The 21,955-nt window shown below is 47.5% G+C and overlaps 2 protein-coding genes across 3 annotated transcripts; one reads left to right on the forward strand and one right to left on the reverse strand.

Annotated features, from left to right (window-relative positions):
* Nucleotides 1–1,270: 1,270 nt before the first annotated feature.
* vps18 (VPS18 core subunit of CORVET and HOPS complexes) lies at nucleotides 1,271–8,967 on the forward strand. Its single transcript, XM_055640919.1, has 5 exons — nucleotides 1,271–1,440; nucleotides 1,968–2,109; nucleotides 2,845–2,936; nucleotides 3,582–5,452; nucleotides 7,808–8,967. Exons 1-5 carry the CDS (start codon nucleotides 1,329–1,331, stop codon nucleotides 8,525–8,527), a joined length of 2,937 nt encoding a protein of 978 aa, XP_055496894.1. The 5' UTR covers nucleotides 1,271–1,328; the 3' UTR covers nucleotides 8,528–8,967.
* A 1,358-nt stretch (nucleotides 8,968–10,325) lies between these two features.
* On the reverse strand, nucleotides 10,326–21,935 carry haus2 (HAUS augmin like complex subunit 2). 2 transcript variants are annotated; one of them, XM_055640927.1, is made up of 7 exons: nucleotides 21,789–21,935; nucleotides 21,345–21,452; nucleotides 19,501–19,605; nucleotides 16,542–16,611; nucleotides 14,097–14,229; nucleotides 12,354–12,462; nucleotides 10,326–11,166 (listed from the first exon to the last, which is right to left on the reverse strand). In XM_055640927.1, exons 2-7 carry the CDS (start codon nucleotides 21,432–21,434, stop codon nucleotides 11,053–11,055), a joined length of 621 nt encoding a protein of 206 aa, XP_055496902.1. In that variant the 5' UTR covers nucleotides 21,435–21,452; nucleotides 21,789–21,935; the 3' UTR covers nucleotides 10,326–11,052. The 2 variants fall into 2 exon arrangements, with proteins under 2 accessions (XP_055496902.1, XP_055496901.1); XM_055640926.1 differs by lacking the exon at nucleotides 21,789–21,935 and having other exon boundaries at nucleotides 21,345–21,503.
* Between the last annotated feature and the right edge of the window lie 20 nt (nucleotides 21,936–21,955).

Consider the following 21,955-nt stretch of genomic DNA (forward strand, 5'->3'; position numbering starts at 1 on the left):
ACTGCAACTTAGACCGCACACAAACTGGAGAAACAGCACCTCGTATTCTGCTTGGGTAGCTTACAACCCAGTTGGATAAACATTGAATTCTCCAATTTAGGCAACAGCCTCCTCCCCCCCCCCCCCCCTTAACTGTGCCCAACCCGGGTACAAAACCATTTCCCCCACAATCCTACCCCTCCCCTCTCCTCCCCTCCCCTTCCACTCACATTCCCTTCCCTGGCTTCACATTTCACATCCCCTCCACTTAAATCTGACACGATTTAAATCTGACATAAATTTGAATTATTTTCAGCAATCTACCACCAAAACCTGCCCCTCACCTGGTCGATGGTTGAAAGGGTCAAGAGCTTCAAATTCCTGGGCTTGCACATCTCTGAAGATCTTTCCTGGTCCGAGAACACTAATGCAATTATCAAGAAAGCTCACCAGCGCCTCTACTTCCTGAGAAGATTACGGAGAGTCGGTTTGTCAAGGAAGACTCTCTCTAACTTCCACAGGTGCACAGTAGAGAGCATGCTGACCGGTTGCATCGTGGCTTGGTTCGGCAATTTGAGCGCCCTGGAGAGGAAAAGACTACAAAAAGTAGTAAACACTGCCCAGTCCATCATCGGCTCTGACCTCCCTTCCATCGAGGGGATTTATCGCAGTCGCTGCCTCAAAAAGGCTGGCAGTATCATCAAAGACCCACACCATCCTGGCCACACACTCATCTCCCAGCTACCTTCAGGTAGAAGGTACAGGAGCCTGAAGACTGCAACAACCAGGTTCAGGAATAGCTACTTCCCCACAGCCATCAGGCTATTAAACCTGGCTCGGACAAAACTCTGATTATTAATAACCCATTTTCTGTTATTTGCACTTTATCAGTTTATTTATTCATGTGTTTATATATTAACATTATGGTATATGGACACATTTATCTATTTTGTAGTAAATGCCTACTATTTTCTGTGTGCTGAATTAAAGCAAGAATATCATTGTCCTATACAGGGACACATGACAATGTTTGTGTAAATTGTGTTGTTTCTTGGTTCTTTTTCTTGTGCGTATAACTGCAGAAACCAAATTTCAATGAGGTTGAAATGGCACAAATAAATTGTATTGTATTGTATTGTAATAAACTCACTTGAACTTGAACTCACCTGTGTCCACCTGTCACTCGCCAAGGGGGGAGGGGCAGGGCCAAGCCCAAGCTCCTCCCCCTGCCCCTGCGGCCTGCGGTGATTGGTCGGTGGGCGTGACCGCGGGCCGCCGCTGTTTCCGGTCGGGTCGGGCCGCTGTTTCCGGTCGGGCCGCTGCTCCACCATGAGCAACGATCTTTGACCATGAGTTCCATCCTGGACGACTACGAGGATTCGCAGGCTCGGGCCCGCCTGCGGCCCACCGGCCTCTCCCACCAGCACCAACAGCGCGGCGGCAGCGGCATCGGACAGTCCGGTAGCGCAGCGGGACACGGGGACAGGGCAGGAGGGAGGAGGAGGAGGAGGAGGGCAGGGAGGGGTGGGTGGGGAAGGGGAGGAGGGAAATGAGAGTGAGAGGGAGGCGAGGAGGGGGGGGGGGGGAGAAAGGAGGAATGAAGAGGAGAGAAGGCAGGTATGGGATACTGAGTTGGATGATCAGCCATGATCACATTGAATGGCGGTGCAGGCTCGAAGGGCCGAATGGCCTACTCCTGCACTTAATTTCTATGTTTCTATGTTTAAGAGAGAATGAAGAGGGACTTGAGAGGCCTGACTGACCTGCACAACTGGGAAGTGGGGTTAGGCTGTGAGCTGCAACATGGTGGGTCAAAAGGCTGGTTTGCTGTTTCTCATGGGTTTAGGGATGAGACAGGATGGGGATTGAGCAGATGAAGCCATTCTTACTGCTCCTGATCGCTGGGGATTGACACCAAACGCGGGTAATAACGATGGTTGTCAGGCCATGGTGTCGGTCGGTCAAACACTTATTTCTGGTTGTTGCAGGCTATGTCAGCGCCCGGCTGGAAGAGGAAAAGCCCATCTTTTCCAAGCAGAGAATTGACTTCACTCCTCCGAATGATATCACCCACCTCGTGGTGTGTAACAACCAGCTATGCATGAGCATGGGCAAGGACACACTGCTAAGGTGAGGCTCACCCCTCCCTCCCTCCCCCATAGAAACATGTAAAATTATAAAAGGACTGGACAAGCTAGATGCAGGAAAAATATTCCGAATGTTGGGCCAGTCCAGAACCAGGGGCCACAGTCTTAGAATAAAGGGGAAGCCACTTCAGACTGAGGTGAGAAAAAACTTTTTCACCCAGAGAGTTGTGAATTTGTGGAATTCTCTGCCACAGAGGGCAGTGGAGGCCAAGTCACTGGATGGATTTTAGAGAGAGTTAGATAGAGCTCTAGGGGCTAGTGGAATCAAGGGATATGGGGAGAAGGCAGGCACGGGTTATTGATTGGGAACGATCAGCCATGATCACAATGAATGGTGGTTCTATGAATGCCATGTGTTCCTCATATCCTGCCTCCCAGAACTGGATGGATATTTTATTTGTAGTGCAAGGAAACTCATTTTTGTATACAGTTCAGTACGTATCACTGTACATCTAAGCACTTGGATACATATTAGATTAGCTTCTCAGATACAGTACAAGTCTATAGCAATAGTACACTGAGACAATATACAGAGTCACCAGTTTCAAGTCCCAGTTGTAAGTGCAGGGGTCTTGATCTGACCATGAAGGTCTGTTGTCCTGGCGGCTTTGCAGAGTTGGCCTGGCCAGGCGTAGCCATGTCGTTCTGCAGGCATGTGCTTCCGATTCCAAACTGGGACTTCTTCCCAGCTCAACTCTTCTTCTCTTGCCCTCTCCAGGATTGATCTTGGAAAACCGGACCAGCCAAACCAGATTGAAGTGGGACGCAAAGATGACGCTCGGATCCACAAACTGTTCTTGGATCCCTCGGGTGAGTGGCCGCTGGTTTTGATGCCGTGATGAGCATGTGGACTGCTGCCACTCCTGCTCCAGCAGCATGCTGTTTACCAGCTGCTCGTCCACTGTTCGGCCTGAGACGAGTCCCCCCCTCATCCATCCCCCACTCCAAGTCTCCGTACCAACCTCCTCCCGCTGGTCGCCCCTTCCTCCCCTTTCCCCCTGTGTGGCCTCCTCCCACACTTCCTAGGTCTTGCTGAAGCGTACGCACACCTGGTCTGTCCCATGTCTCAGCTGCCCTGTGGGAGCGAGGATTTCCGGTTTACCGGATATCATGGTTGACCAAGGATAGATCTTGGTTTATCCAAGGTGAATCACTTTGTCGCTGCTTGGAGCAGCAACCATGGTTTATATTGCTTGGACCCAAATGGTCTAAATAGGCAGGAATGCGTATATTTGCAAAGCTAGCATATACTTTGACCTGTCACACTTGGCACGAATGTGAGCTGTACCACATTAGAGCCAGGCATGTGCTGCTTGAACTGCCCTAGATAGACACAAAGTACTGGAGTAACTCTGTGGGACAGGCAGCATCTCTGGAGTGAAGGAATAGGCGATGGTTCGGGTTGAGGCCCTTCTTCAGACTGACCTCACTGAGAGCAGTTTTCTCTTGCTGCAGGCTCCCATCTCCTGATCAGCCTCACCTCCAACGAGTGCCTGTACCTCAGCAGAAACTCCCAGAAGGTGAAGAGCCTGAACCGCTGGAAGGGACACCTGATCGAGAGCATTGGGTGGAACAAACACCTGGGCACGGAGAGCAGCACGGGCCCTATCCTGGCAGGGACCAGCCAGGGGCAGCTGTACGAGGCGGAGATAGCGGTGTCAGAGGAGCGACTGTTCACCTCCGGCCCAGACCTGTACTTCAAGAACGTCTACACCCTGGAGGAGGACGGGTGTCCGGCACCGGTCTGCTGCTTGGAGATCGAGCGCAGCACTGATACCCGCCTCTTCGTCATCGTCACCACCCGCAAGCGGCTGTACCAGTTTGTGGGCAAGGCCCCGGAGAGCTCCGACCCACTCATGTTCCAGCCCATGTTCAGCCAGTACACCAACACCTTGCCCAGCTTCCAGGAGTTCCCTGCCAGCCTGGGCTACAGCGAGATCTCCTTCTACACCTCCAAGCTGCGCTCCAGCCCCCGGTCCTTCGCTTGGATGATGGGCAACGGCGTGCTGTACGGCACCGTGGACTTCACCCGGCCTGACTCCCTCCTGAGTGACGTGCAGGTGTGGGAATACTCGGCCGACATCTCCCCCGAGACTCAGCCTCCCCGGTCCATCGTCCTCACCCAGTTCCATTTCCTGCTGCTGCTGCCCGACAGGGTGAAGGCCGTCTGCACGCTGAATGGACAGCTGGTCTTCGAGGACGCCTTCCCCGACAAGTTTGGCCGCGTCCTGCGAATGGTGAAGGACTCGGTGGCCGGGCTGGTGTGGGTCTACACGGAGAGGGCAGTCTTCCGCTACCACATTCAGAAGGAGTCCCGGGATGTGTGGCAGATGTACATGAACATGGGGAAGTTTGAGCTGGCCAAGGAGTACTGCAAAGACCGGCCCGAGTGCCTTGACACTGTCCTTGCCAGAGAGGCGGACCACTGCTTCCGAAACAAGAAGTACGTGGAGAGCGCCAAGTACTACGCCCTGACGCAGAAGTACTTTGAGGAGATTGCTCTGAAGTTCATTGAGGCCAAGCAAGAGGAGGCCCTGAAGGAGTTTCTGCTGAAGAAGCTGAAGAACCTGAAGTTGGAGGACAGGACGCAGCTGACGTTGTTGGTGACCTGGCTGACTGAGATCTACCTGAACCGGTTGGGCAGGCTGGAGGATGACAAGAGCAAGCGCGGCCAGTTTGACGCCAGTCGGGAGGAGTTCCGCAAGTTCCTGAGCGGCTCCAAGATAAAGGAGTGCCTGCTGAGCAACCGCTCGATCATCTACGACCTGCTGGCCAGCCACGGCAACGTGGAGGACATGGTCTTCTTCTCGGTGGTCATGCAGGACTACGAGCGGGTGGTGGCCCACCACTGCCAACACGACGACCATGCTGCTGCCTTGGCCGTCATGGCCAAGTGCCAGGACCCCAACCTCTTCTACAAGTTTTCGCCCATCCTCATGCAGCACATTCCCAGGCAGGTGGTGGACGCCTGGATCGACATGAAGAGGAGGCTGGATCCCAAAAGCCTCATCCCGGCGCTGGTCAACTACAGCCAGATGGGCAGCTCGGCCCAGGTGAGCGAGGCCATCCGCTACCTGGAGTTCTGCGTGCACCAGCTGCAGGTGACGGACCAGGCCATCCACAACTACCTGCTCTCGCTCTACGCCAAGTACAAGCCCAAGGCCCTGCTCTGGTACCTGGAGCAAGCCGGCTCCAGCGCCCACCACATTCACTACGACCTCAAGTATGCGCTGCGCTTGTGCGCAGAGAACAACCAGAACCAGGCCTGTGTGCACATCTACAAGACCATGGAGCTGTACGAGGAGGCGGTGGACCACGCGCTCCAGGTATGGGCGGGGAGATTGGCCGGGCCACTGTGCTTATTTCTTTACACAGTCTACAATTATGTACCACATTTACCAACCCTGTCATGTCACAAAGCAAGTGTAGCCAACCAGGTGCTCCCCAGGGTACAGATGCCTGACTTACGGACACTACAGTCGGGCATTTGGGAGACTGGAAATAAACAAAACCAGCGTGTGGGATGGATTCTCTGGTCGCTATAGGGATGCAGGAATTTTGTGCAGGATGGGATAGGGGGCATTTCCGCATTCCTCCTCTCCCAAGCTGCAACAATCAGGGGCTGAGTGGGCTTGAGCAGAGTTGGGAGCGCTGAGCAGACCCACTCCCTCATTCACTGAATCCATGAAGCCGGCCGGCTGGTGGCCGCTGTTCCCACGTCTGCTCGCTCTCCCAGCAGACCTGTGTCTCTGGTCCTCTACCACACACTGATTTTATTCATTTCCAACTCGTAGAAAGTTCTCAGGGACAGAACTATGACACAACCCGAGGAGTGTCTAGAAAATAATGTTGGACTATATTTGTTATGATAACGTGGGAAGCAAAGCCGGAAATGTACACACTTCCTATGCGTATTTCTTGAGATTTCCGAGTGACCAGACCAGTAATTATGTCATCTGAGGGATGTATCTTGGGAGGACATCCCTGCTCTTCAGAATAGTGCCGTCAAATCTTCTACACTCACTTCCCAGGGCAGGGATGTACAAATCGCTGTTGCTGCCTGGTTCCCATGTGCTGGTTTAGTGCAAGAAAGGTTTATATTACATTGAGGAAACATTATTTTAAAAAGTTATCAAGGCTAATTAATCCTTTGAGGATTAAGGACTTGTCCAGGTACTGATACAATCTAGATTTTCTTTCAAACTCTGTTCTCAATGCAGCAAATAAATTTGCACCCTCCAGTTCTAATATCATTTGCGACAGTGCCCAGGATTTTGAAAGAAGGGTCTCGGCCCGAAGCCATTCCTTCTCTCCGGAAATGCTGCCTGTCCCGGAGCATTTTGTGTCTATCTTGAATTTGCAGACTGTAGCTAGGAGTCTAGGTAGGTCTGGGAGAGGAGAATCTAGTCGCATTGATGGAGGGTCAAGAGCCAGGGAGCACGGAACAACGGTGATTGGTACATGTTGAGGCCAGGTATCAAATGCTAACAACTGCAACAATTCCTCTGGCCTTACATTTAATGTCAAAGTTGGGAGAGAATTTCTGCCGTAACTGGTGCAGTGAGCCAGCTTGTTGGGTCCACCTCTCCTACACTGTGGATCGCAGGTGCGTGCGCTTATTTTCTCTTCGGCATTTGCTGGTTTAGTTTATTTACAATTGAATTCTTGTAACCTTGCAGTTTAAGTTGCAGCGATAGGTCGGTAGCCCTTATCTTCCAGGTGATTGCTATTCCCTCCCCCTCCCTTCGCCTGTCCTCCCAAGTTCTAGATTCCCCCACAAGATTAAACAATGTTTCAACTTCCACTTCATCACATCCCTCAAATCACAGGTTTCACTGGTTCATTCGTCTTTGTTCCAGATCTTCACCTGTCGCACCTTCCTCCCTGTTAACAGTGCATGCATATCCCTCCATAAATATGGTCATGACTGGGGTGCTGTGAGTTGGATTTGTGCTGAGACTTTCTCTTTACCACTTCACGTCCTCTTTACAATAAAGACCAATGATCCATTCCCCTTCCCAAGGGATTTGTTGCCGTACAGAGGAACATTTCCTCCACTGTGGGAAATACTTCGCAAGGGAAGGAGGCAGTTTCAGGGCAGATGCTCGTGAGCACTTCATCTTGAGGGAAGTTGGAACACTTTTTCTCAAACTGATACTGAGGCCGGCCGTCAGTTGACAACCTCTGAAGTGAGACTTTGAACTTTATTCGGCAATGCTATAAAACCCACACAACCAAGGTAGACAAACCCAGAAAAAAAAGCGCACAGTGCTAGAGTAACTCAGCAGGTCAGGCAGCATTTGTGAAGGACAGATAAATGACCCTTTTTGGTTGGGACCCTTCTTCATACTGATGCTGCCTGATCCTCTGAATTACTCCAGCACGTTGTTTCTTATTTCGAAAGCAGCATCTGCAGTTCCTTGTGTCAAGATAAACAAAGATCCAGGTCAGCAATGTTCGAATGAAAGGCAAGTTGACTGGGGTGATGACGTGTGTCATTGTTGGACACAATTTTGCATGAAGTCGGTTGGAGAGGAAAACTTACTGGATTCATGGGCAGGTTGGGGTCTAATTGGCCTGGTGTGTAGGGCATGGTTTGAAGAGTTTACTTGCTTGGCCCGTATGCCTGGATGCTCGCTGTTCTGCCTGCCCAAGGCTTACTGATGGATTTCTGGTTACAGATGGACGTGGATCTTGCCAAGTCATGTGCGGACATGCCGGAGGATGATGAGGAGCTCCGTAAGAAGCTGTGGCTGAAGATCGCCCGGCATGTGGTCCAGGAGGAGAAGGACGTGAAGAAAGCCATGGTGTGTCTGTCCAGCTGCAACCTGCTGAAGATAGAGGACATTCTGCCGTTCTTCCCCAACTTTGTCACCATTGACCATTTCAAGGAGGCCATCTGCAGCTCCCTGCAGGAGTACAACAAGCACATTGACGAGCTCAAGCAGGAGATGGAGGAGGCGACGGAGAGCGCCAAGCGCATCCGCGAAGACATCCAGGAAATGAGGAACAAATACGGGGTGGTGGAGTCGCAGGAGAAATGTGCGTCCTGTGACTTCCCGCTGTTGAACCGTCCCTTCTACCTGTTCCTGTGCGGCCACATGTTCCACTCAGACTGCCTGCAGCAGGAGGTGGTCCCGCACTTCTCTCCCTTCAAACAGGCCAGGCTGGAGGAGCTGCAGAGAAGACTGGCAGCCGTGGGGCAGGCAAAATCCCGACAGCGCAGCAAGGAAGCAGAGACCAGCGACCGGGGCCAGCAGTCCCGCGATCAGATCAAATCAGACATCGACGATCTGGTGGCAGCTGAATGTGTCTACTGTGGAGAACTGATGATTAAATCAATAGACAAGCCATTTATTGACCCACAGAGATGTGAGGAGGAGAACAACAGCTGGTTGTAAGTGTGTCCCCGATGTACATTAACGTCCTTCTCTATCGGGCTGCTTCCTACCGGGTGCCTCAGGTCCCAGGAGTTCAGTCCTATGCAAGTGTGATTTATGCTTCTGCTCTGCAGCTTGTGTGGCTGCCTCCAGTAGCAAATAAAGCTGAGCTTGTTGCACTGTGAAAGATTGTGTGCTCATTCTCTATCGCTTGTGCAGCTGAAACTTTAAGGGGTGGCGATGTTTGCGTTAATGGACTGTTCCAGGAGTTGGATGCTGTTCTTGGGGGTTGGAGAGAGCAAGGAATGTGGGGAGAAAGCTGGACAGGACTTTACACTTCCTCGATGCCTCTCGTGTAACTGTTAATATTTTCTTTAAAACAACTGTAACTGGTAACATGTTCTTTAATACAACACCATTTAGCAAGATAAATTAACAAATAAATTAACTCTGAAAATGGTGTTCAGTGTAACACAATTCATTGAAGAGTGAAATGGGTCTCTGGCCCAGCATGACTTTTAGCTGAACACATGATCATGCAGGAAATGGAAGGATATATGGATCATGTGCAGGCAGTTTATCTTGGTATCATATCTGGTACAGACATTGTGGGTCGAAGGGCCTGTTTGTGTGCTACACTGCCCTATGACTCTTCAATTAGTGCCGGTCTCTGCTCTTTCCCCACAGCTTCTTTCAACTGTGCATTCATTAGTTAGGATACAATTCAGATATCTGCACAAACGCAAGATTCCACAAGTACCTTTGCCCCTTCGTCAGGAATTGAAATCCGCCCTGGTTACAAACTTTGTCAGCGGGATCAGTTTCTTCCCCTCTGACCAAACCACTTTCTCACTATCATTCTTACTCTGTTTCACAATTTCATAGCAGTATTTTAATCAGAATGACACGGATCCTGTGTGATCATAATAAATGTTGCCTAGTATACGCGTGGCAAAGCCCACACTGCACTGAGCGTTGGGCTCCATGGTCAATGGAAACATCCTTGCTGGATCAATAATTGTGTAAGCTTCAACTCTCTCTTCCAATCTCTGGTGTTACATCGACTGGATTAAGGAGGGCAGGGCAGGTGATGCGCTGATGGAGACACAAGAGACTGCAGGTGTTGGAGCCTGGATAAAAAGGTAGAGCTGCTGGAGGAACTCAGTGGGTCAGGCAGCATCGGTGTAGTGAAATGGACTAAAGAATAAAGTGGAAGTAGCCAGTATAGAAGTGGAGGACAAGGGGTGGGTCAAGAGCTGGCAAGCAATAGATCAATCCAGGTGAGGAGATGTTGACTGGTAGGTTAGACTCAGGAGGAGGAGGGAAGGGTGTCAATAGGAATAGGGGCTAGGTGGGGATATGTAGAGATAACAAAAATCTGATAGGTAAGGAGGGTGAAGAGTGGAACCAAATAAGGAGACAGTGGAAGATTGGAACAACAGGGAGTGGAGCACAGCGTCCAGTGGGAGGAGTGTGTTGTTGAAGGGTAGGTGGGGCAGGGAAAGAAACGGGCAGTTGGGCCTGGAAGTTATCATGGGAACATGTTGGAGCTGATGAGAGTCAGGGGAACCAGAACATTGACACAGGACTTTGGAGATTGTAGCATTCCTACAATGGTGGGGGCTTTCTTGTAGTGAACTGCTCCATCTTGGGGAAAGCAATTGCATTGAGCCTTGTTGCAGCAGCCAATGGGGAATAGTTCATTATGCAGGGGATGTTTCATGGGTCGGGCCCGTACATGCAGCCACAGTACCCGGCGTCTGCTCCCAGTTAGTGCTCCTTCCTGCCACCTGTTTGCAAAAGTAAACTCCAAGACTAGTTCATCATTTCAATCTTTATTTACAAATTAGTGACACTCCGGTCAATATCTGATAATGGGCAAGTGTAGAAACTTTCCTTGGAGATCTGCAAGGTACATTAAAAAAATAAAGGATATACGGTACTTTGTACTTTTTGGGCTTTGTCCGATAGAGATGTGTTGATAGCCTCACACTGATTCGTCCATAGTAACAGTAGATGGTGTTGAGAGAAAGGGGTAGAGCTGAAGGGTCAGTGTCCTCTTCTGCTCACAGGTGTTGGCATTCTTAGTGTGATGGTGGAGGCCATTCATCAGTGCACTTGCTTGCTGTTATGGCATCCACTCTACAAGATGTTGCACGAATGGATGATGGGAAAGGTGGAGTGTTTGTGGCTCTGGTCTGGCCTCTGTTTGGGCCGACACTGGTTATCTGACGTATCTCCCCCAACCAGCTTGCATCTAAGTGAGAAGAGGCAAATGCCAGCACAATAAAACACGCTGGCAGCTTAAGGAAGGGCGAACGATCCATGCTCAGATCATCTCCCCTCACAGGCACCCAAGGTTTCTAGTGTTGAGTCCAACATTTCCACAACCATCATTCAAGGAAACAGTTGAGTGGTCAGCCAGTCACAAGGACCAGTTGACATCCATTGGGAGCTGGTAAATTCAAATACAAAGACACGTTTTACAAACAGCCGGCTTCTCTGCGTGGAAGTGCCTTCCTGACGAGAAAGGTGGTTTATCCCGTTCATTGCATGTATTCCAAACTGACAGTCTTCTGCTGATCCCTCCACTTCAGGATCAATTCCAGCACTCGCTTCAGCTCCAGTATCACAGATGTAAATTTGTCCCCCAGATCTGTCTAAACATACAACAGATCATCATCATATAAAATTCATGTATCATATATACTTCAAGTAACCCTTGCTTTCCCCCTCTCTCCATCCCCTCCCCTTTCCTCGTTCCCCGATCAGTCTTGCTGTCTCCGACTGCATTTTATCTCTGCTTTATTGTTACCTTCTCCCAACTAATGATCTGTTCTACATGCTCCTTGATCTCCATTCCCTTTAGTCATTTCACACCTTACACTTCCTTATCTGTGTACCTCCCACTCCCCTGACATCAGTCTGAAGAAGGGTCTTGACCCAAAACGTCACCCATTCCTTCTCCCCAGAGATGCTGGCTGTTCCGCTGAGTTACTCCAGAATTTTGTGCCTATCTTTGATTTAAACCAGCATCTGCAGTTCACCCCTACATCATCATATATATATCTATATATATATATTTGTTTACTGCATCTCTATTATTCACTCGCTGATGGATATCAATGCTGGAAGTAGAAAAAGTGATTTATTTATTGTACTAATGTTTGTGCTAAATATTTCTGGGGCAGCTACAGTACATGGAATACTTTCATCAAGCATTTTCAGAACACACAGTGCAAAGGTTATTTAGTGTACACTTGTACCCACTACACTGCCCCAAGTACACCCAGGTCAGTTACAGTGCAAAGGTACCTCTACAATAGTCCAAATACCCCCAGGTTAGTTACAGTGTAAAACTCCCCTCTGCCCAAATACTCCTCAGATAGATGCTGCATGGGTTAGTTACTGAATAAAGCTTCCGCTACACTGGCCCGCATCCTCCAAGGATTGTTGAAGCTCCCTGTAGATGGTTTATGCATGAAACCTATAATGTAGCTACCTCATCACCATTAACACGCCCTCTCATATCAGTATAACTATGATCTCCTCCCCTCCCCTCCTCCCATTTTTGTCCTGGTACGCCTGAAGGCTGGGTGCAGCCAGTGCTGGGACGTGTGTGCCATGTGCTATAATAAAGACTCTAGTAAAGGTTACAGTGTGTCAGACTAAGTCCCTTTACACTTCAGACTCTCGCTTTACCCTGCATGATAAAGTGACGGGGAAAAGGAAGAGGTGGGCACACAGGGTTGCATCCCAGTTGTGCTGTTAAATTGGGTATGGAAAAGGAAAACTAAGAGGGGGAAAAAATTGCAAATATGCTTGGAAATGTCTTTGAGTCACTTACCATCAGCTTAACTTTCAGCGGCAACAGTGGGATGGATTTCATAAATTGCAGATAAGTGTCAAGTTTCTCGATAACTTGAACTGTGATTGTCAGCAGCTCGCAGACGTATCTGGAGGACAACGAATATGGTGAGGAAGAAGGCAGGACAGCAGCGGAAGGGCTGATTCCTGTGAAAGCTTGACATTAATTATTGTCTCCGTGTTAACCCAAACCCCACAGGAACGGAGAGCGAGCGTTGATATTTTAAAATGTGCCCACTAAGAGAAAACCTAGGGTGCTCCAATCTGTTGCCCATCAGCTGTTTAGGAAAATACAAAACAGTGTGGAGTAAACAGGAACTCTGATGTCAGATGCAGAGCACTTAAGTTGGCAGGTTGCCTCAAGGAGTGACGCAGCTGAATGGCACCAGGAAGAAGCAAGTTTTATGGCAAAAAAGAGAAAGCGAGAAAAGATATCAGCAACACGATCAAGGTGAAACTACACAGGTTGTGTAAACGTACAAAAGACCAATTGAGAATGGATTAGGTCCTGTTCAAGACTAAAAAAAATAAATTACATGCATCAAGTTGAGTCGAGTTTATTCTCATATGCACAAATACACCGAGCTAGAGGTAAAATGAAAACCTGTTGCAGCAGGATCGAAGGCACAGACTCAGGAATATTCTATCAGACAGTGAAAAGAAAAAGTTTGCCAAAAAGACAGTGCAAAACAACATGAAAGTCAGTGGTAGTGCAAGAGGTGGTGTGTTGTGCTGTTGAGGTAAGATTAGGCATGTTCAGGTCGATCAAGAATATAAACCTTGCACCTGTCTTTACAGATGAGTGCAGCAATAAGCTCATTGTAGTTAATGGCAATATATTGAATCAGATGACCACAAATAAAAGTCTGCTGCATTTAAACTTAGTTGCAGGCAGGAATGAGTGAAATGTTTCGCAGAACGCTATGAGGAAGGAAGGAACTGGTGGAGGTTCACCTCATCGTTTTCCAGTCCGATCTGGTTATAAGAGTGGTGTCAGACAACTTCAAGTGTGGCTCTTTGTTTTAAAAAAAAAAGGAAGGACATAAACTGAATATATACATATCAGTCAGCAGAACTTTGAGGAATATGGCAAAAATAAAAATTGAGCGACAGGATTATCATTTTTAAGAAGGAGAGAGCAACAGGAGGAGCTGTCGATGCTGAAATCATGTGTCAAGCACAGTCACCCAGTGGGTCAGGCAGCATCTTTGGAGGATGTACTCTAGGGATTTTTAGCCCCTCAAAAAATTCAATCATCCTGCCCTTAACAAATCCTATCCTTCCCACATAATTACATCCTGCCGCACACTTTTTTGGTATTACTGCTTGGCTTTTTAATTAAGGTGGCAGGCAAGACCAAAGTTTAATGTCTTATCTCAAAGACATCATCGCCGACAACAACATCTGTGAAAATGATTGAAAAAGGGTCTGGTTTATGTATTACGTAGGCCTGGACATGAGGAGCTGGGGAACAGATGTGAGATTGAGTGGCCCTACTGCGGGACTGAATGATGCTATGATTGCAGCAGAGAACTATACTACTCTCAGCCAAACTCTCTTGTGGACTCAGACAGAAAGGTGTAATGCTGCTCAAGACGTTACAGTAAAAGCAGAGTGAAATGTCTTCAGATGGTCAGCAATCCTGTTGCACATTTTGTGTGCAAGGTGCTCCAAAGTGTCCTAAAGATGCTCCAAGCACCAGTACACAAGACTTTCAGCTCACCTGTGACAGTTGGCTTCAACAGGCAGGCACTGATGACAAATAGGCTTCACCAATCGCTGTTTCAGCATTGTCTTCTCCTGTACGATCCTCTCCAGGTGGCTGTTCATCAGCTGGAGATTTCTGTATTTCTTGGCTGACAATACAATAAAACAGTATGTCAAAAATCTGCACACTTCTGTACCTCTTGCCTGATGGTAGAGGGGAGAAGAGGAAGTATTTGGGGTGAGATGGGTCCTTGATTATGCTGGTGCCCTTGCCAAGGCAGCATGAAGTGTAGGTTGGTTTGTGTCCGCATTGGCAGCATGAAGGGTAGGTTGGTTTGTGTCTGCATTGAGGTAGGTTGGGAAATCAGGAATACACCATTACTTATGGGATGACCGTTCAGTCGTTTGGTGGTGCGTGCTTTCAAGATTATGTACCTTCTGCTGATGGGAGAGGAAAGATGGAATAACCGGGGTTAAAATGGTTTTTGGGTACACAAAATTGCTGGAGAAACTCAACGGGTGCAGCAGCATCTATGGAGCGAAGGAAATAGGCGACGTTTCGGGCCGAAACCCTTCTTCAGATTAAAATGGTTCTTGTTTATATTGACTGCTTTCCTGAGGCAGCATGGAGTAGATGGGCCGATGGGAGAAGGGACAGAGGGGGAAAGTATGCTTTGTGTGTACATCCACAACTCTCAGCAATTTCGTACAGTTTAGGGCAGAGCTGTTGCCAAACCAACCTATGATACATCCCAATGTGCATTTCTGCACGTATCCATGTAACAGTCGTTGGAGACAGATTGAACTTCCTGAGTATTCTGAGGAAGTAGAGACATTGGTGTGCTTTCTTGGATGTAGCTTCAATGTGGTTGGTCCAGGACAAATTATTGGTGGCATTTACACCTAGGACCTTGAAGCTCTCAACCATCTCTACTTCGGCACCTTTGATGCTGATTGAGGCATGTACATCCCTTTGTTTCCTGGTCAGTGAATAGCTCCTTTGTCTTGCTTCTAATGAGGGAGAGACACCGTGACACCATGTTTCTAAGCTCTCTATCTCTTTCCTGTACTCTATTTTGTCATTGTTTGAGATTATGATGGTGTCCTCTGCAAAATGTAGGCAAAATTAAAACATAATTTGGCCGCATATTCGTGAGCCTATTGGGAGTATAGTAAGGGGTTGAGAAGGCATCCTTTCTGAAGCCGGCAGACATGCCCAGCAGGTCAGATTATACAAATAGATAAAGATAAACAGAAGGTGAAACGGACTCAGGCAGATAATGAGGTGCTGCTCCTCAAGTATTTGAGCCTCTTGGTATCAGTGCAAGGTCAGAGAGCGAGTAGGATAGTGAATGGTTATATTGACATACAACCAATGTTGGCCCTTCACCCAACTCATCCATACTGGCCAATATGCCCCACCTAACCTAGTCCATTACGTGCATTTGACCCAAATCCCTCTAAAACTGTCCTATCCATGTACCTGTCAAAATGTCTTTACATGTTGTTAGCAGGATGTTCAATAGAGAGAGTCACATTGGGAACATCAAAAGCAGGAGATGCAATACCTGTCCTTTCATCTCTTGTCTTCCCAACCAGGGCCCACAATTGTCTTTCCTGCTTGCACTTCTTCCGATATACTGTTCGCGTGTCTGAAGGATTACTATCAGCAACACATTATACAGGCAAAGAGCTTAATCTGCCATTCTAACCATTTCATTTATTTACTTGGTCCCACCTTTTCAGATACATTCCGTGTTCTACCAATCCCATCCCCTTCCATCTTCTCTGCCTCTGAACTGACGTATTTTCTCTTTCCCCGTTATGATTGATTGTTTGATGTAAAGATACAGCATGGAAACAGGCCCTTAGGCCCATTGAGTCCATGGCAACCATCGATCATTAGTTCTATGTTTGATGTGGGAGGAAACCGGAGTACATGGAGGAAACCTACGCAGTCACAGGAAGAACGTGCAGATGCCTTACAGACAGCCTCCGAGGTCAGGATCGAACCTGGGTCTCTGGAGCTGCGATGCAGTGGCTCTGACAACTGGGCCACTGACAAATCCCAAACGTTAAAATCAACTGTTTCTCTCACTACACATACCATTTAATCTGCTGAGTGCTTCCAACATTTTCTGTTTTCTGATAATAAATAGTCCAATTTTCTTGTCAACTAGAAACAGATTTTTAAGCAGATGAAGGTGCTTTAACCTATTGCTTATCATTTTGGGAAAGCAACCAAGTTCAAATCCCAGTTAAATTTAATTTACTCAATCAGGTAATTTGAGAGGTGGTAAAATGACATGAAAAACAGCAACGTGTCATTGAAACAGATGTATTGGAAGAGAGCCTGATATTCCCTCCATCTATATGGCATCCCAATCACCTCAAAGGCTGGCTCAAAGTATCTAGTTCTGTACATGCTTCACAGACTGAGAACTAAATGTGTCAAACTTACCAAGATACTCAGGGTGGGCAATATCTGCTGTGTCCGTCTGCAACTGTAGCAACTTCATATCCAGAGATTTCTGATGGCCAAACAAAATGAACAAACATTAACAGAACATCGCCGAAGGTCCAATCCAACTGGGCTAAGTTACGGAAGTTTGATTCACCAATGCATCACCAGTTAATGAAACAGGATGGGAACGTAGACTGACTAAAATGATTGCAGTGTGGAGATGCTGCCTGGTCTGCTGCTTTCTACAGCACCTTTTACCACTTCACTCTCCCAGAATCCACTTTGTGAAGTACACACAGCTGGTATGGTATGGCACTTTACTTATCACATGTACTGAGGTACAGTGACATTCATTTTTGTATGTAGTTCAGTACAAGTATTACATAAGACAATAGATAATAGGTGCAGGAGTAGGCCATTCGGCCCTTCGAGCCAGCACCGCCATTCAATGTGATCATGGCTGATCACTCCAATCAGTACCCCGTTCCTGCCTTCTCCTCATATCACCTGACTCTGCTATCTTTAAGAGCCCCATCTCGCTTTCTCTTGAAAGTATCCAGAGAACCGGCCTCCACCGCCCTCTGAGGCAGAGAATTCCAGACTCACAACTCTGTGTGAAAAAGCACAGATACTTCTTAGATAAACACAGATACTTCTTAAGGATAAGGGGGGAATCCTTTAAAACCGAGATGAGAAGAACCTTTTTTCACACAGAGAGTGGTGAATCTCTGGAACTCTCTGCCACAGAGGGTAGTTGAGGCCAGTTCATTGGCTATATTTAAGAGGGAGTTAGATGTGGCCCTTGTGGCTAAGGGGATCAGGGGGTATGGAGAGAAGGCAGGTACGGGATACTGAGTTGGATGATCAGCCATGATCATATTGAATGGTGGTGCAGGCTCGAAGGGCCGAATGGCCTACTCCTGCACCTAATTTCTATGTTTCTATTCTATAAACATCTCAGATACAGTACATGTCTGCAGCAACAAATACACTGAGACAGTTTGACGCCATTTTCAAGTCCCAGTGTTGTAAGTGCAAGATTCTTGACTCGAACATTGTCTTGGCGGCGTTGCAGGGTCGGCCTGACCAAGCATAGTCATGGTGTCCTCCGCCACGGCAGGCCTAGTCTGGTCCTCGTGCTCGGCTTCTTGGGGTGGCGCCCAGTCCAGCCGAGCCTCAGACAGGTGCAGGACCTCCAGCTGCCCACGCCATCGCCGAGGCAGTGCACTGCCTCCTGCAATTGGTCTGCTTACTGGCCCACCGAGCGACTCCTTCCACTCAAGGCGGGTCCTCCGTCCGCGGTGGGCTGGAAAGCTTTTTTTTTAAAAGGGGAGCGGGCTGGGGATAGGTGATGGTGAGGGAAGTGTAGCTGTTTGGATAGAAAACTGACAAAAAGCTTTTGCAAAAGTGAAGGATTATTTTCAAGCTTAAGGGGTGAAATTTCCAGTATGAGTCACTGATTATATATTAGTGTCCTTAACTTGACCACACACATTGCATTTAACTGAGAACAAGCTCACCTTTAATAATACTCCCCTCTCTCCCTCAGCAGAGCTATAGAGTGTAACCCTGTCTGTAATGTGAAGGTTGTGTATTTGATTCCCATTTTGGAGACTGAGGGTGTGATCCTGCTAACAGCCCCATGCAGCGATGACACTGTTACCCTTCCCGAGGTGGCCTTTCAAAGATTAAACATGGACGTCCTTTCAGATAAAAGATTTTCTGTCATGAATCAGTAGAGCAGCAAAGTTCTTTCTTGTGTTCTCATCATAGTTTAGCCCTCAACCCATGACAAATAATCGGTTGCATTTTTGGTTACTGCAATTCTTTACGTTTCTGCATTGACAGCGAATGAAGAATTGTTTCGACTGCCGTTATGTTAATTTTGTTTTATAAACAGCTGGGACAATTTCAGCGCTGGAATAAAATAAAAATTGACTTCTAATGCCGTCAACGCCGACAACGGAACGGATCTCACGTATGGGACAGTAAAGGTAAACCGTTTATTTTACATATAAACGTGCTTCTTAGGATTACCTTAATCCAAATTTTATGTTGCGAAAAGGTGATTTAGGCCCCATACGAACCGGCAGTGTTTTTCCTGCCGATATGGGGTTTAAATTCACCGCAAACCGTAACGTTCCAAACGATCGCGTTCCACAAAATCCCACTCGCAAGATGATTTAAATGGCCATTAATTTACGGGAATTAAACACTAAATTCCTTCCATTTGACCTATAAATTCATGACAATGAGATTTTAAAATCATGTTATATTATGAATTCTTGTGTGAGTGTTATTTGGACAATTAGGCTATTTAAAAATGTTAATCTTTTCTGAAGAAATGGATAGATGTTTAGATCTAGTAATTGCATTTTGTAATTAGCTACAATTAGGTAGCCAAGTATTTATATGCTTGAATTTCAGGTCATCCAAGTAAGATTGTTTCACTTTTTTTTTCAGAATGCTTCAATCTATAATAACTGAAAATGTATTTCAGTTCTCTTAATTTTTAAGAAAGTTATGGGCATTTGACTGTCCTCGATCACAGCTTTTGTGTTAAGTCAATGGAAAAGCAATAGGGAACAAGATGCTAATTTCCGTGTATGAAAATGGCCATAACCTTTTTAATACTGAAGATATGAAAATGAATTAGGTGTCAAATTAAACTTCTTTTTTATGCTTTATCTGATGGGATAAATTGCAGACTTGATATTTAAAATCTCAAAATTTTGTAACATTGCTACTTCAGAGCAAATCAGTTGGGGTGGGAGATTGCAACCTTCACATGGTCCGCCCTGTTTCAACTAGTGCAATCAACCTGGCATGCACAATCAAATAAGATCAAATAGAACAAGTTGTCCTACAACTTAAGGCTGTGCACGCCATATGCAAGAAGAAGAAGAAGAAGAAGAAGAGCAAATCAGTTTATCATCTGGAGTATAAATGCCTGTACCTGCTGAAGGTCTGCCCTGGCGTGTGAAACCGCATCCAGCAGTTTGAAGCGCTGGATAAATGGCACTGAATTTTCAAACTGCAAGTTATTCCAGTCCAAATCTTCCTGTTTATATAGAGAAAAACACAGTAATGTTAGTTGAAGCCACAGTGGACCGTATAAATCGTTCATCTACTGTGTCCCTGCATAGCTGTGGACCGTGGTGCTCCATTTTAAAATGGAATGGGACAGAAAAGGATCATAGAAGCAGTAAATGGAACAGAATCAGCAAGATCAAAGGTTGATGGTAGGAAGCTTGTTATGTAACACCGTGTTTTTGTAAAAGCCAGTCCAGTGTGGGATGAATCATTAGTCAAAGGATAGCTGGTGCACCAGGGCTTTTAAATAAAAGCAGACATATGAAACTCCTTTTCCCGCCTTTGTACACTCATCTGCCATCCACGAGTTCCCCGTTCCCATTTTATTTACACCCCCTTCCCCTTCCACCAATATCCATGCCTCCAGCTTTACATTTCTTCTTTCCGTATTGGACTCCTTTTGTCTCCTTTTCACGTCTAGCCTTTGCCACTTGCTCTATCCATTTACCAATCTATACCCCTCACCTGCATAGACCCGAAACCACCTATTTATTTTCTCCAGAGATGCTGCCTGACCCACTGAGTTACTCCAGCCTTTAGTGTCTGTCTTCGGTTTAAACCAGCATCAGCAGTTTCTCCCTCCACCTTTCAGTCGTCAGGCTTTGTCTCACCCCAACCTCTCTTTTCCAGCTATCTCCCCCATCAACATCAGTCTGAAAATGGGTCCTGACACAAAACATCACCTGTACATTCCTTCCACAGATGCTGACTGACATGCTGAGTTCCTCCAGTAGTTTATTCCTGGCTCTTTAAAAAAAAATGTTTATAGCCACCATTCTTTGTCCTCCGCGAATGATCTCATGAAGTGAGTGACCTGCCAAATCTTTTCAATGAGGGAATTAAGTCTCAGTTTGGAATCGGTGGATTTCAATCATGTCATCTGGATTCACATACATATTGCTCTTTTGACCCCCTGATGGATCAAGGTCTATTCCTGGTTGACATTATTTCTGAATAACCCCCCTCTCATACTCTTCACACATCTGAAGTCTTCCATGTTTAAAGTGTTCTATACTTCCTTCTGTTTAGTTAATACCACTTTACATCCAGGACTCCCTGGATACACAAAAAGCTGGAGTAACTCAGCAGATCAGACACCATCCCTGGAGAAAAGGAAAAGGTGACGTTTCAGGCCGAGACCCTTCTTCATACTGAGAGCCAGGGTTTTGACCCGAAACGCCACCTATTCTTTTCTCCTTAGATGCTGCCTGTCCCGCTGAGTTACTCCAATTTACTGTGTCCGTCTGCAGTTTAGACCAGCATCTGCAGTTCCTTCCTACACTAAGGATTTCCTGTAGTTGCCTTCCTTATATTTTGCCCTTACAGGGACATGTTAACCCCTGTGTAAAGGTTTCTTGTCGGAGGCAAGGCTCTGTTGTGACTAGCACAAGAGGACACGTCCACACCGAGTTAGAGTTCAAGAGCCCGTTTAATCTGCAATCACTGCCTTTTATCTTGAAGGTCACTTGACCTCAGTCACGAGTTTCAGTTACATATATTACATTACAAAGACATCACATCTCCCCCTTTACTTTAAAGACATTACAGGCACTGGTATTTACACTATATACATATTACATGTATTACATAACGTACCACAACATCACACCCTGTACTCTCACTATTTCAGTGTTAACAATGTGTGCTGATTCCCCCACTGTAGGAGAGGCATTAACCCCACCTTGGAGATAGGTGAGCCAGCCATACCTGCGACAACGCCCCAGATGTCAGGCACCTCTGCAGGAAGCGGGCGGCTGGGTTGGGCGCTGCTGGATCCCAGGGATTACCGGCCTGCATCCTCGCCGCAACTCTTGGCTGGAAAACAAGTTGTGGGGAATGAAAGGTCATCATTCGTGGAGTCAACGCAGAGTTTAACCCACGAGAACCTCACACACTGAAGAGACGGGGGGAGGAGAGGGTGGACAGGGGTGGGGGGGGGGGGGGGGGGTGGTGAACAAGGGGACTAGGGGTGAGAGGAGAGGGGGGGGGGGTGAGGAGGGGGACGGGAGTGGGGAGGAGGAGGGGACGGGAGGGGGAGGGGGACGGGGGGGAGAGGGGCAGGGGGGGGGAGAGAGGAGTTGCTTTTGGGAGAGAGGGGGGGAGATGCTTTTGGGGGGGGGGGGGGGGGGGGGGTCGATGACCGTTACTAACCGTTTGCCGCTTTGGCGCCGGCGCCCGCTTCAATCTTTGGCTTTTATGGCGGCGACGTCAGTGTCAGTCGCGCGCCGATGACGTAGTGTAGGCCGCCATGTTGGGAAGGTCGAAGACCGACACAAAATGCCGGCGTCACTAAGCGGGTCAATGCAGCCGGAATTTAC

This window comes from Leucoraja erinacea, chromosome 9 (assembly GCF_028641065.1).
Source record: "Leucoraja erinacea ecotype New England chromosome 9, Leri_hhj_1, whole genome shotgun sequence".
NCBI classification, from domain to species: domain Eukaryota; kingdom Metazoa; phylum Chordata; class Chondrichthyes; order Rajiformes; family Rajidae; genus Leucoraja; species Leucoraja erinaceus.